At 45.1% G+C, this 14,810-nt stretch overlaps 1 protein-coding gene across 4 annotated transcripts in view; it reads left to right on the forward strand.

Annotated features, from left to right (window-relative positions):
* The window catches only part of EML1 (EMAP like 1), a 176,599-nt gene that overhangs the window by 120,381 nt on the left and 41,408 nt on the right, over positions 1-14,810 (forward strand). For all 4 annotated transcript variants that reach the window (XM_047737143.1, XM_047737140.1, XM_047737141.1 and 1 more), the window contains exon 4: positions 9,867-10,001. In XM_047737143.1, coding sequence (XP_047593099.1) covers positions 9,867-10,001 — 135 coding nt within the window. The remainder of the gene's footprint in view (positions 1-9,866; positions 10,002-14,810) is intronic.

The following is a 14,810-nucleotide window of genomic DNA, read 5'->3' on the forward strand; positions in this document are numbered from 1 at the left end:
ATGCATTTAGGTCTTTAACCCCTTTCGAGTTAATTTTTGTGTATCGTCTAAGGTCAGGGTCCAACTTCATTCTCCTGCGTGTGGATATTCAGTTCTCCCTTTGCCATTTGTTGAGAAGGACTGTCCTTTTCCTGTCATGTGCTCTTGGCTCCCTTGCTGAAGATCATTTGGCCACATACTCAGGGGTTTATTTCTGGGCTCTCTATTCTGTTCCATTGATCTGTTTTTCTCTCTCTTTTTTTTTTTTAAAGATTTTATTTATTTATTTGACAGAGAGAGATCACAAGCAGGCAGAGAGGCAGGCAGAGAGACAGGAGGAAGCAGGCTCCCTGCTGAGCAGAGAGCCCGATGCGGGACTCGATCCCAGGACTCCGAGATCATGACCTGAGCCGAAGGCAGCGGCTTAACCCACTGAGCCACCCAGGCGCCCCTGTTTTTCTCTCTTTGTGCTAATAAAGATACCCCACCAGGTTGATTAGTGTTACTTTGTAGCTTATTTTGAAATCAGACGCTTTGAAGCCTCTGACTTTGTTCTTCTTTTTCAAGGCTGTTTTGACTATTTGGGATCCCTTGAGATTCCTTCTAAATTTGGGGATTTTTTTTTTCTATTTCTGCAAAAAATACCACGTTGATGCATTGAATCTATAAATCATTTTGAGTAGGATAGACATTTTAACAATATTAGGTCTTCCAGTTCATGAAAATGGGGTGGGTTTCCACTTATTTATATCTTCTTTGATTTCTTTTAGCAGCATTTTATAGTTTTTCATGTACAAGTCTTTTACTTCCTCAGTTAAATTTATTCCTGAGTATGTTATCCTTTTTGATAGGGCAGCAAATGGGATTTTTTCCTTTTTTGTGTTAGTCATTTTTAGTGTATAGGAATGCAACTGGTTTTTGCTGATTTTTATATCCCACAACTTTGCTTAAATTATTTATTAGGTTTAAAATGTTTGTGTGTGTGGAATCTTTAGGCCTTTCTACGTGTAAGGTCATGCCATCTGCAAACAGAGATCACTTTGCTTCTCTTTTCTAAAGTCAGTAGATTTCATTTCTCCTTCTTATCTAATTGTGCTGGCTAGGATTTCTAGTACCGTGTAGAACAGCAGTGACACAAGTGGATCTCCTTGCCTTGTTCCTGATCTTAGAGGAAAAGCTTTTAGTTTTTCAGTGTTGCATAGGATGTTAGCTGTGAGCTTTTAATTTAAAAGCTATGAACTTTTATTATGTTAAGACAGTTTCCTTCTATTTCTAATTTGTTGAGAGTTTTTAACATGAAAGAATGTTGAGTTTTGTCAAGTGCTTTTTCTGCATCCATTAAGATAGGGATGTGGTATTTGTCCTTCATTATGTTCATGTGGTGTATTACATTGGTTTTCGTATTTTGAACCATCCTTGCATTTCAGGTCTAGATCCCACTGGGCAATGGTCTAATGGTCCCCTCTTACCTGTGGTCTCACTTTCTGCAATTTCAGTTGCCCATAGTCAGCCTCAGTGCATGAAGCACATGACCCTCCTTTTGACATACCACCAGAAGGTCAGCAGTAGCCTGACACTATGTCACAGTGCCTACCTCATTCATCTCACATCAGCCCATCACATAGACATGGTACCGTGTCACATCATCACAAAAAGAAGAGATAATAATGAGAGATATTTTGAGAGACAGAGACCATAGTCACATAACTTTTATTATAGTATATTGTTATAATTATTCTATTTTATTCTTAATTATTGTTACTAATCTCTTACTATGCCCAATTTATAGACCAAACTTGATCATAGATATGTACTTATAGGAAAAAGCTGTTAAAATACGCTTTGGTTCTACCCACTATTTCGGTCATCACTGGGGGTCTTAGAACATGTCCTCCATGGAAAAGGGGGGAGACTCCTGTAATCCTTTTAATGTGCAGTTGAATTCACTTTGATGGCATTTTGTTGAGGATTTTTGCTTCAAGCTTCATCAGGGATATTGGTCAATAATTTTTCTTCCTGTGTCTTTGTCTGGTTTTGGTATCATAAAATGAAATTGGAAGAATCCCCCCACCCCACACCCCACCCTTTAGTTCTTTGAACGAGTTTGAGGAGAATTGGTGTTAATTCATCTTTAAATGTTTGGTAGGACTCTCTGGTGATGTTCTCGGGCCCTGGGCTTCGCTTTGTTGAAAGATTTTTTTTTATGACTTTTTCAATTTCCTTCTAGTTATTGGTCTATTGGGGTTTTTATTTTGTCGTGATTCGGTCTTGGAAGGTTGTATGATTCTGGGAACGGATCCATTTCCTCTAGGTTATCCACTTTGTTAGCATGTAATTGCTCATAGTAGTCTCACAGAATTCTTATCACTTCTGTGGCATCCACTATAAAATCCCCTCTTTCATTTCTAATTTTAGTTGTTTGGGTCTCTTATCTTTTTTTCCTAGTCTAGCTGAGGATTTGTCAATTTTGTTGATCTTTTAAAAAAAATGTATAGTTTCATTGATTTTTTTTTCTTTTTTTCTGTCCTCTGTTTTATTTATCTTTGCTCTAATCTTTATTAGGTCCTTTACTTCTATTAACTTTTGTTTCAGTTCTCCTTTTCCTTGTTCCTTGAGGTAGAAAGTTAGGTTGTTGTTTGAAATCCTTCTTCTCAATGCACATCTTTACTGCTATAAACTTCCCTCCCATATTGTGTTCTCTGCATCCCACAGTTTTAGGGTGTTTTGTCTTTATTTTCATTTGTTTATAGATATTTTCTAAATTCCCTTGTGATTTCCTCTTCGACACATTGGTTATTCAAGAGCGAGACATTGTATTTCAAGAGTGACCTTTTTTTTTTGAGAGAGAGAGAGAGGGAGAGAGCACACAAGTGCACATGGAGGAGGAGGGAGAGACCCTTAAGCAGGCTCCACGCCCAGGGCAGAACCCAACATGGTGCTCGATCTCACACCCCTGGGATGTTGACCTGAGCCGAAATTAAGAGTTGGATGCTTAGCCAGTTGACTGAGCCACCAGGCACCCCCTCAAGAGTGACTGTTTAAAGTAGCAAATTATTGTGGTGCCCCCTGGCTCATTCGGTAGAGCCTGCAACTCTTGATCTTGAAGTCGTAAGTTTGAGCCCCACATTGGGTGTGGGGACTACTCAAAAAAAAATTTCTTTTTAAAAAATAAATAAAGTAGCAAATTACTAATGGAAAATGAGAGATTCTTTTCCTTTATTCTGGATAAAATAGAATTTTATCATTTATACCTCTTATGTATTTGGAATTTAAATAAAATAAAAACTTTTTTCAGGGCAAAAAAAAAAAAGGAAAAATTGAAATACAAACACAATTTCTGGCTTTCAGTTCATTTCATGAGAGCTTGTGTCCAGCATTCTTGCTCCTTGATTTTGTAGAATTCTCTCTGGTCCAAAGTAACTTTGATGTAGTGTGATAATGCCCTTCACTTTATAGACTATGGATGGCTTTCTTAGACCTCGTAGGATTAATGCTAGATTAATGCGGCATAAATGCTAGAATTCCTGGCAAATTGTACTTTCAGTTCTAGTGTTTGAAACGTGCACTCAGAGTAGGGTAAGGCCGGGGAATAGGTTTCTGAAACTGACCAGATAAGTGAGGCGGGGCTCCGGAATCGGACGGACACTCTCCCCGGGTGTGAAGACACGGAGGCATCCGTGGGTGCTTTGGGCCCCCCTAAGTCAGTGAAGCTGGCAGAAATCATTCTTCAATAATAACAGAAGCATATAAAGTACCATGTTTTTAATATTGGTATCACTAGTCCTCAAAATGACTTGCAAGGTAGATATTAGTATTTCTATTTTATAAGAAGACTGAAGCTCAGAGAAACGAGGAAACGTCCCCAGGTCCCACAGGCACAGAGCTGGGAAGGGGCTCAGACCCAGGTTCACGTGCATCCAGAGCCCGTGCTCCTCCCACGACGCTAGGCTGCTTCCCCCAGATGTCCAGGTCAGCACTTACATCGGCTCATAAAAAGCACTTGATATAATTACCGTTTGGAAATGATTCCTCTTGTATGCCCCATGCTGTCTGTGTGCTGCTGTCAGGACAGCGATGTTCTGAGATGCCCCCATGGGTGCCGATGGGAGCAGCTGATGGGACCTTGTGGCAGCAGGTCTGAGAGATAGGACTGCTGGGTATTTAGGGGCTCAGGGGCTGGACTCCAAGGACAGAACTGGCCATCTGCTGTGAGCAGAGGCCTGGGTCCTCTGCCCCCTGTGTCAGCTTTATTCGCGAGAGCTCGTGGTTAGTGACTGCTCTCAGCAAGATTAGTTTAAGAGGAAAGGAAGGAAAGAAGAGAGGGAGGGAGGAAGCCTGGTTATTTGTAGCCATCACATTGTGTGCCTATATACGTGTTAACACTTAAACAATAACCTTCCTTCCAGAAATATTCTAAGGCCTCTGCAGACGCCCCTTTTACTTTACAGAGTAATCAGTTTGGTTCGTCTAATCAGCTGTTGTCAAGCAGCCAACCAGTAATACGTGGTTTTCTCAATTGAGGGTCCAAGACTCTTGGTTTTCAGGGTAGAACATGGTGATCCATTAATTTTGTTTTTCTGGCTTTTATGGGCATCCGTGGATGTGAGTTCCCATCCACTTGGCTGCTGGAAACCCAAACTGTAGCCTCTAATTATTCCTCTGTGGTCAAGTTCCTATAGATCTCTCATTAGGAGAGAATTCTGAAAAGAGCAAGAAGCACGCTGGGCATCCTGAATATTAAGAATAAAATAGCTTTCAGGACGTTTCAAATATATTTACAATCATGCAGGAATTTTTCTATAATCCGAGTTCCAAATTAACCAAGTCGGGGCATCTGCACTGTGAGGATGGGTATATGTTTGTTTTCTGTCCTCTGGGTTTTCTTCAGCCTGGTGCTTAAGAACAAAATCTCCTTTGGAAATTGTCCAGCACCCAGCGGTTGTGCTTTGTGTCGCCAATTAAGACTTCGATTGGGGGCTTGATTTGGAATCCTTGGGAAAAGCTTTGTTTCCATTAGTCAAAGGAAAAAAGACAGAAAATCCGGGGAAGACATTCTAGGTCATACCTAGCTCAGCGGGGATGCTAACGCGGACAATAAAGTAACATTTCCACTGGCTCAGAACAGAGACAATCACTCATTCTTTCTGCTCCTAAGTAGAGTTTTACAATAGCGGAGCTGTGAGAAAAGAGATCAAAAGAACAAAACTGGTACAAAACAGAGCATTATTTTAAAAACACGCTGTTCCAAGTGTAAAATAAGGGGATAAGCATCTATTGCTTCCACATAAACAGCTGACAGTGCTTTGGAAAAATGGTTACACCTGTTAGAAAGACCCATTTGTAAATGCTGGACATGCACGCAATCTCAAAAAGTAGGAAAGGAAATCTGATTTTCCGGGGGGAGTTTTAATTATTATTATTACTTCTGATATATTTCCTTATCAGTCAGATCCATTGAAACATAGATGTTAAACTCACATTTTGAGTCTGTTTCTGTAGCAAAATAGAGTCATTCTTCCATTGAACAGAGGAAGATGACTTGGCTCCTGTCCCTTGATCAGAAGTGACACAGTCACCCCCTGGGTTTAGGGATCTGGGTTCACATGGTAGAACAGAAATTTCTGAAGACCCGTCAGATTCTCCAAGACCACTAGCCTTCCTAGGACATGACGAAGAGAGGGAGATAAGAGCATTTTGTAATTACTGAAATGAGTGATCTCCTGCAAGAATTGGAACTTGCTGGGGTGCCTGGGTGGCTTGGTCGGTTAAATGTCTTCCTTCAGCTCAAGTCATGATCTCAGGGTCCTGGGATCGATGCCCCACGTCAAGCCCCACATCAGCCCTTCCTCCTCAGTGGGGGTCTATTTCTTCCCCTCACTCTCCCCCTGTGATCTCCCTCTCTCTCCCCCCACCCCAAAATATAATCTTAAAAAAAAAAAAAAAGGAATTGTAACTTGCAGGACAAATTCCAGATTGGTCCTTGTCCCATGTTGACTCACCAGTGCTCAGCCCAGCACCCCACATAGGGTCAGTGCCTCAGAAATATCTGTTGAGGGGTGCCTGGGTGGCCTGGATGGCTCAGTGGGTTAAAGCCTCTGCCTTCGGCTCAGGTCATAGTCCCAGGGTCCTGGGATCGAGCCCCGAGTCGGGCTCTCTGCTCAGCGGGGAGCCTGCTCCCTCCTCTCTCTCTGCCTGCCTCTCTGCCTACTTGTGATCTCTGCCTGTCAAGTAAATAAATAAAATCTTAAAAAAAAAAAATATCTGTTGAGTGGATAATTGTTCTAATCAAGGATCATCACCCCAGTGGGTGATGACAGACGACATCATCAGAAGACCTCTGGTGGTATGCAAGCGCTACCTGTCTGTTTTCTGTTTTTTCAGTTGTAAACGTTTGGGATCTTCTCACACAATTCTGGAAAGCCAATCCTTGATTCCAGATCACATAATGAGAGACACATATTGTAGCTTGTCGCTCAGAGTTACGGTCTAACCGTAGGAAAAAAGCACGCCGCCAGTCACGCTTGCAGAAACTTTCATTAAGTCTACAATTCAGTTTCAATAGGCAAAACCTTCAAATGGGTATGGAATAAAATATAAAGAACGATTTTATTTTCAGAACTTAGAAGGTTTTTGGTTTGGCAGTGGGTGTAGAGACCAGGAGCAAAAGGCAGAAAGGATGGGATCCATGCATTTTTATACCAAAAATATTTTACTTGCTTTAAGCGCTAAAAAATGTATTCCATTATGGTACAGTCTCTCACAAGCCAGACCTTCTACCACTTTCACAATGAAGAGAAATATTTTACCTTGCTGTCCAGAGGGAACGTAACTTCTTTGATTTTTCGCTGCTGGTTATCAAAGGAGGCTTCTCGCAGTGAGTGTGCGGCGTTACTCCTTCTGGCTGCCCTCGATCCTGTGAATGTCTCGTCTTCCAGCTTTATCTTCTGTCCTTCACTTGGAGTCCTGGTAAATCCTCTTTAATTCAGAAGAGCTCTTGGCTCTCAAAAGGAAATATCTTGTTTTTCCTCTGTATCCAACAATAGTATATATTTTTTAAAGTTTCACATTTTAATGCAAATATGCAGATGACTAATATCTGGGAAGAGCCGTGATGAATTACATCCCAGTCTGTACAGGCAGACGGAAATGTTCTCGTTTTGGTGTGTGCTGTGTGTTCTGTTATTTATTGAAGCTTCGCAAAATACTTTTCCACGCTTTCGTCATCACCCTCGGTGTCTTCCACTTTGTCCCCGTGGCTCTCGCATGTAGATGAACAGGTCTGTGGGTCTCCTGAACGTGTGCGGACCGAGTAGAAGGACTCAAAAGCAAGGGGCCCTTCGATTGATTGCACAGCGCGGGCGCGGGAGGTCCCATTACCACCGCAGCACAGCGGTCTTCAGGGTCTCCTGTTGGTCTAGCCTCAGATCCTGTAACCATGTTAATGATTGACGTTCGTTGGCTTTTCAGATGTCCAGCAGGTCCTCAGCCCCGTGTGCACGTATCTCCTGAACCACGCATGCGCAGTCCTGAGTAGGACGCCCCACAGAGAGAACGAGGAGTGAACAATCCCACTTGAGCTCCTGTGTCCCTCCATGTCCTCATCTGTAGAAGGGGATCATGCGACCTTTGCGGGAGACTCGATTAAGTCACATATGCCAGCCGCAAAGTTCTTAGTTTACATGGCCCATCCCTGCCACCTGCTAGTTCCTCATTCCCATCCCTGGTGTCCCCTGGTAGATCTGGCCGCTAGGCTCAGCATTATTAGAAAATCGGTTAATGTTTGCTGTAACTGATGAACATTCGTGGTTCTACCAGCTCTGGAAGCGTCTTCTATACTAGTCTTTAAGTTGCCATGAACTTGCCGTGAACTCCCCTAAGGACACCACGCGGGTGACGCTCAGGCTGCTGCTGCTGCTCCCCCGGGGGAACCTGTTGGGGACCAGGCAGCGTGCCTCCAAGGCCCGTGCTAGACGCTTGGCAGAGAAAGATCCCGCAAAGTTAAATCAGCTTGCTGTGTCTTGTCTCTGGAAGAAATTAAACTTTAAACACAAAGGTTTCTAGAATTTTTAAACCTCAGTCCCAAATTTCAGAAATGCAGCGCTCTCCTAAGATCTGTAATTTCCTTGTCCCCAAATTAAGCGTTCTAAAAATGCACAATTTTGACCTTAAGGCATCCCCGTTCAGATCGCAGTTGTAAGATTCTGGTGCTCCAGATCCAAAGCTTCCTTAGTTCCCGGAAAGTCTGTGTGGAAAGCACACCGATGTCATCACGATGACGGTCATGTGGTTTGTATTTGCTCACCCAGAGGGTTGCGATGCTTTTTCAAAAGCTGATATGCCACGCAGGTCTTAAAAACATGCAAAGAGGTCCTTCTCTGAGTGCTGAGCAATTCCAAAGGAAAAGGGACTGAAGCTGGCCTGAAGGAAGGGAGTGAGGACAGGCGAGTCAGAGTCGGTGGGGGTGGCTACTGAGAAACCCAGTGCATGGCTGTGCTGTGTCATTAGGAGAAAGGGGGGCTCATACCCTCCCCCCAGGAGTGTAGCCTTGGTCGTAAGTCCCTTGATTCCCATGTTCCCTGGTTGAAATGTGGTCTGATCTGCCACCCTCCCTGGGCCCGTCCTGTCAGCAGCCACCTGGCACTAATGTCTCATCCCATCTCCGCCGGCAGCCCCGGCTGTCTGCACCCTGCTTCCTCCTGCCTTCCGGCCTTCTCTCCTGGCTTCCTCCTCCTGCCTGTCCAGCCTTCTCCACCGGCCGGCTCACGTGCCCACTGGCCAGCCCTCTCCTCTCTTGCCGAGAGCAGATGTTAGAGCGCCTCGTGACGGGCTCTTTGTGATATGCCCATTTATTGATTCACTTATTTCGGTCTTTTTCACTGAATGAACATCAAACTTCTGTACCAGGCTCTCAAAGTATATCAGAAGGACCCATGAGCTAGGGTCCCGAGGAACGCGTGGCCTGGTGGTGAGTACCCGGACGTCACAGGGATGCCCGTAATTCACGTCTGTGCTCCAGGCTCTGCCCGTCCCACCTGCAGCCCGGGTCCTGGCTGATGTACCTTCGTGCCGCATGGTCTGCCCTTCTCCTAGCACATCTCTCCCCGACTGTGTGATGACGGCACATTCACGCCATTCATTTCATCTCTCCCAGAAATTCACTGTCTCCAGGAAGTCTTCCCAGACACCGCCCCCAGGCCCCCACCCGTCCGGCTCCCCCTGGCTACACTGCAGGGGCACTACCTCCAAACTGGGGCATCACACACAGGGTGGACCGTGTTTGTCATTACCGGGGGTGTCCTATTTCCATTTGTCCCACATGTGCTCTTAGACCAGAGCTCCTCCATATCGGCGCTGTGGACTTTGGGGGGCTGGGTGGCTCTTGTCTCAAGGTTGTCCTGGGAGTTGTGCGACCTTTGGCAGCATCCCTGGCCTGTCCACCTACTAAATGCCAGTAGAGCCCTCTCCCCCCAGCTGGGACCATTAAAGATGTCTCCAGACATTGCCAAATGCCCTCTGGGGGTGTCACCCCTACCTTAGACTGAACCCTGCTCCGGGGCAGGCTCCTTCTTGCAAAACTGCTGGAGTGCTCTCACCCGGGGCTGTGGGGGATTCCCTCGCAGTTTCTGCTGTGACATTGAACTGGGTACCAGTTGCCACTGTCCCAAAGGCAGCGAACGGAGGCATTGATTCCAAGTGATGTTCTGCAATTAGGAATATGGACAGACAGACACACACACGTAGAGACAGACATTCTATAGTTAGGATCAGAGTCGAGCTCTTAAATAGCCACGTGAAAGTACAATGTTCTGTGTAATATATTTTTATGCTTGGCAATAAAAAAAAAGTACCCCATTAAGAATCTCGTTGTCCTTTACCTCTCGCTGTAGCACCATCAAGAGGACCAGCTCCTCCGAGAGAGTATCTCCTGGCGGCCGGAAGGAAAGCCATGGGGATTCCAAAGGAAACCGAAACCGCACAGGATCCACGAGCAGCTCTTCCAGCAGCAAGAAGAACAGTGAGAGGTAAGGGGCTTCCTCTCTGGGCTCCTGCTGTCGGGGTGTTCTGTTACTTCTTCTCCCCAGAGATGAATCAGAAGATCCCCTAAAATGCACGTGAGTTTCGAGCTCTCCGTCGGGGGCAGGCCTTCTGAGAGCACTGCAGGCACTCGGCCACTGGCCTGTGGAGGCAGACCCTCATCCTAGCTCCCACCATCACTGTCCAGGTAGAGGACAAGATCTTGAAATCCCACCACCCTGATGCCGACAGAAAGAATTCCCGAGAATTTGCTCAGTACCAAATCCATGGACTGAGGGAAGCCATTCTGAATTTCCTTATGGGGCACCCTATACTTCTAGTACATTCTGCTGCCATTTTGAAATTAGTTTCACTGGGTTGTTTAACTTTGTCAACCGTATTTCCCAAGGCAGACTGGATGAAAAGTTGAAGTTTTATCATTTGTCAGAAACCATTTTTAATACAGAGCCGACACCAGGTATAGGACTGTTTCTTTCTGGTCTCACGAAACACGCTTACTTCTTTTTTTTTTTTTTTTTTTTTTGACAGACAGAGATCACGAGTGGGCAGAGAGGCAGGCAGAGAGAGACAGAGAGGGGGAAGCAGGCTTCCCACTGAGTAGAGAGCCTGATGTGGGGCTCGATCCCAGGACCCCGGGATCATGACCCGAGCCGAAGGCAGAGGCTTTAACCCACTGAGCCACCCAGGTGCCCCAGAAACACGCTTACTTCTAATTCTGAATTTTCCCTTTGAGGTTAATTTATCATGGATTATGATAAACACCTACACAACTACTAGTAGCCTTTTATTAGTGAAAGGGAATTGTTGCCGTTTTAATGGCCCATGTCAGGTGTACAAACATGTGGGGCCCAGGAGACCGGTGTCTCTGGGCACATACCTGACGCTGTACTTTATGCTCTTTTTAAACACCGTGCTGTAGTTCTACTCTCTCTCTGTGATCATGGCTGAGGAAGGGATTTCAGCTTCACAGGCTAAACATGGCTCCCCCCACCAAATGTTTATGTAAGAAGAAGGCTTAGTCATAAAGTGATTGACTCCAGCCCACAGGCTGTAAAAATTCCAAGTTTGTAAATCCACTCTGATTCAGTCCTGCAAGGAACCTTAAATCCTTTTTGAGTTTTATCCCTAAAAGGTACCTTTTGTGGAAAAGATGCAGGCACCTTCCCCAACTGTAGCAGGTTAGGGCCCCCCACCGTCAAATAACAGCCTCAGAGACTGACATGGGCTTCTGTCTTCTAATTTAGACTGTTAGTACTTCTTATCAGAAGATTATGTTAATTGGACCATAATATCTTAGAAATAAGGCCACGTGGCTACGTTGGCAATAGAGCGTAAATGGGCCTTGCCGCAGGCTTCTCTGAGTTTAGGGTAAGCTTGGAAGTTGGCCTGAAATGTCTAGATCTTGGCAGTTCTTAAAAACTTGGCTCCTTCTGTGCACATCTGATTTTTATTAAGAATTTCCAAAGAGAATCTGCCTTGTGCAAACTCCAGATCTGTTTTATCTTTCAAATCCTATGGCATTGATAAATGCACTGGGTAAATATTTCCATAAAAGATATTTGCAAAAGGTTTTGTTTGGTTTTGTTTTGTTTTTACTGCCACGGTAGGAAATTTTGATTTGGAAATGAGGGATGGGGAAAATCTTCTCATTTTCTAAAAATAACTCAAGCAACTAAACATATCCATTTAAAAATAAATCCTTTGTTTCGTTCGGACCCAGGAAAAGTTGAGGCCTGTGTGCCACTGAACGGGTTGAGTTGCACACACCTGAGAAGGAAAGTTCTTGCCTTCTCGTAGGGAATTGCTGGTGTGGCAGGTACCTTCAGGGGCCAGAGGGAATAATAGCCCAGTAACTGACACAGAAGAAGCAGCGCGGAGAAGGTCAAGTTGGTGATTCAGTCTCTGCCTGACTCCTTACTTCCTTCCTCCTCTCCCTTCCCCTGTGAGCAGCCCCCGTCCCGGGCTCTATTGGTCTGGCCCCAAACCAGAGCTGGAGTCTCCCGGACCAATGCCCGGTGGCCGGGACTTAAAGTGTTCAGAGAAAGCTGTAGGGACGTGGCCTGACATAACCCTCTTTAAACCACCATGGTCTTCAGTGCTCTAAGACGGTGTGCTCATCTCCTGATTGCTCCAATGTCTGTCTGTCCATGGTTCCAGGAGGCCGTCGTCCATTTTCAGAGCTGGTCTTATGCGGTTCCTGGGGACAGCAAGACAAAATGGAAAGGGCACAAACTCTAGAGTAAAAGAAAGGTCTGGGTTTGTAAACCAGGAACTTCTCCAAGCCTCAGCTTTCGCCCGGGGTGCCTGAGGGATCGCATACCCAATTGCCTCGAATCTTGTCAAACTGACTGGGAGGAGAACCCGCAGCCCAAGGCTTGGCACCTGGTCGCGGGCATCATGGTGGCAGCGGCTCTTAGAGCATGAGGCCCGAGCAGAGCGCAGGAGGACCGTTGACGAGGTTTCCGGAACCGGGAACTTTCTTTCCCTCGCTCGTGAGATAAGGGGGTTACGTGGGGGTGGAAGCAATTAGTCTTATTTCTGGTCCGACACACATTCACTGAGGTTCATGTGCGTGATGCAGTCCCAGGAACACAACCTGAGTTTGGGCAAGATCTAGAAGGGCTCAGGGGGGCAGGGGTGGGGAATCAGGGGGTGGTCAGAAAGTGTGACATGTCTGCACGGTTGTCCCTGTCGCACCAGAGGGAGCAGGGCTGCAGGAGAGCTGGCCGGGATGCAGGGAGGGCGAGTGAGCCCAGGGGTGACCCTGGACGGGCCCGGCTTTGTGCAGCAAGCGCACCGCGCACCCACGCCGGGGCCGTATCTTGGGAGAAGCAGACTCTTGGCTCCCGAGCGCACGTTGCCGCACACCATACGCAGAGCTGTACAAGCGCGTGTGGCCCTTGTACGAAAATTGGAAAAAGCCTCCTCTCGCTCCAGGAAGACAATCCCACGTCAGCACGTATAGTTGTTGATGAGAATTCCAGCAAATATGAACGACTCCATAGACCTCGTCCAAATCCTCATGTCAAACATAAAATCGTGTTTTTGAGGTCCTCAACGTTCACAGTTTCCGAGATAGACTAATTTACTTGAAAATAATGGCGTGTTTTACTTCCACAGAAACCATGTTCTTTTATGAATTTCAACGTTCCTGTGTCTCATTTCCTTTGGAAGTGGTCACTGGATTTGACGGTCGTTCTTGTGACCTTGTAGGCTTGTCTTCGAGTGTCTAACACCTTAAAATACTCTGCTTATAACAACAGCACGTAATCTTCGCACCAACAAGACTTACATAAAAACAAAAGCAATATATGGCAAGGTTGATGTTTACTCTATGGATTACTGATGATAAATGTTAGTGGTTACATAGTGATTTGTGTTGTAATGAAGTACGTATTAAATTTAAATAGGAAATCAACAGTAACATTCTGATGAACGACCTGTGCTATCTAACATAGCCTCTGTAGTAACCCAATAGGGATTTTTTTTTATTTAAAAAAAAAAGTGTTATTATCAGACAGAAGAACAACTACTACTTAGAATGCAGTTTTATGTAAAATGTTGCTTGACTGCTTGAGTGTTTCAGTTAGAAGACTGGTCCGTCCCCCGCTTTGTAATTCTGACTGGAGTGACATATATCAGCTTTGTAAACTAGATACTTTGTTTCCATCAAAAAGTTGTTGTAATGGGCTCATTTTGTTAGAACAAGAAATGTCTAAGCTGGAAACCTTGTCAGAACACACATTTATTAGTAAAACACACACACACACACACTCTTAAACTCCCCATCTTAAGAGTGAGCAAAAGTGGAAAGAAAAGAAAAAAAAAAACTTCAAAATAGCAAGGATGTGAAAATGCCCCCTTAGAGGCTGTTTTGTACTGAGCTACCTGAACGCCCGTACCAGCTGTTTTATCCAGACTGTAGGGTCCAGAACCCTGAGCTGGGGACTCCGAGCTCCATCCTTCCTCCAGCTCTAGTGTTCCATGAAATAGTCTTTTCAGTGACACCTCGAGGTCCTCAGGGCTAAAATTTGTTCTTTTACTTGAACATCACTGAGATTGTAATCTGAATCTTCACCCTCAGTCTGGCAGCAAGGGCCCTTGTCTGCTGGCGCCCCTTCTTCTCTTGGGCCCCAATATTCATGTGTCTCTAACACCAGCTCTCACTTGTCCCCAGCAAGAATTTTTTCTCTGAGATAATTGATGTATTACACAAGTAACGTGTGTTCCCCCATGATCAAACCCAGTCTGAATTAAAGAAATGCAAATCTAAGTAAGAAGATAGTGTATTTAGAAAAACCTTTCTTGTGTACGGGCACCTGGGTGGCTCAGTCAGTAAAGCATCTGACTCTTGATCTCAGCTCAGGTCATGATCTCAGGGTTGTGAGATCCAGCCCTGGGTCAGGCTCTGCACTCCACACAGAGTCTGCTTGTCCCTGTCCCTCTCCCTCTGGACCTCCCCCGACTCTCTCTCTCTCTCTCTCTCTCTCTCTCTCTCTCTCTTAAATAAATAAATAAAATCTTTATTTTTTAAATAAAATCTTTAAAAAAAGAAAAATCCTTATTGTATTATAAAACACAGATTTTTTTTAAAAAAGCTAAAACCCCCACACAAAGAAATATATAGCTTAATGAATTACACCTTCTAGCACTTAGCGAGTGGAGGGTTTTCCCCTTCTAAACTGCATGACGTATGTGTGTCTGGAGATTTGGTGGGGTCGATGGTTGGATACATTTGGAGGAACTCCAGCTGATCCTTCAAGACCCAGCGCAGGATGCCCCTTTCTCTGGGAAGC

Source organism: Lutra lutra, chromosome 7 (assembly GCF_902655055.1).
Source record: "Lutra lutra chromosome 7, mLutLut1.2, whole genome shotgun sequence".
In the NCBI taxonomy this organism is placed as follows: Eukaryota; Metazoa; Chordata; class Mammalia; order Carnivora; family Mustelidae; genus Lutra; species Lutra lutra.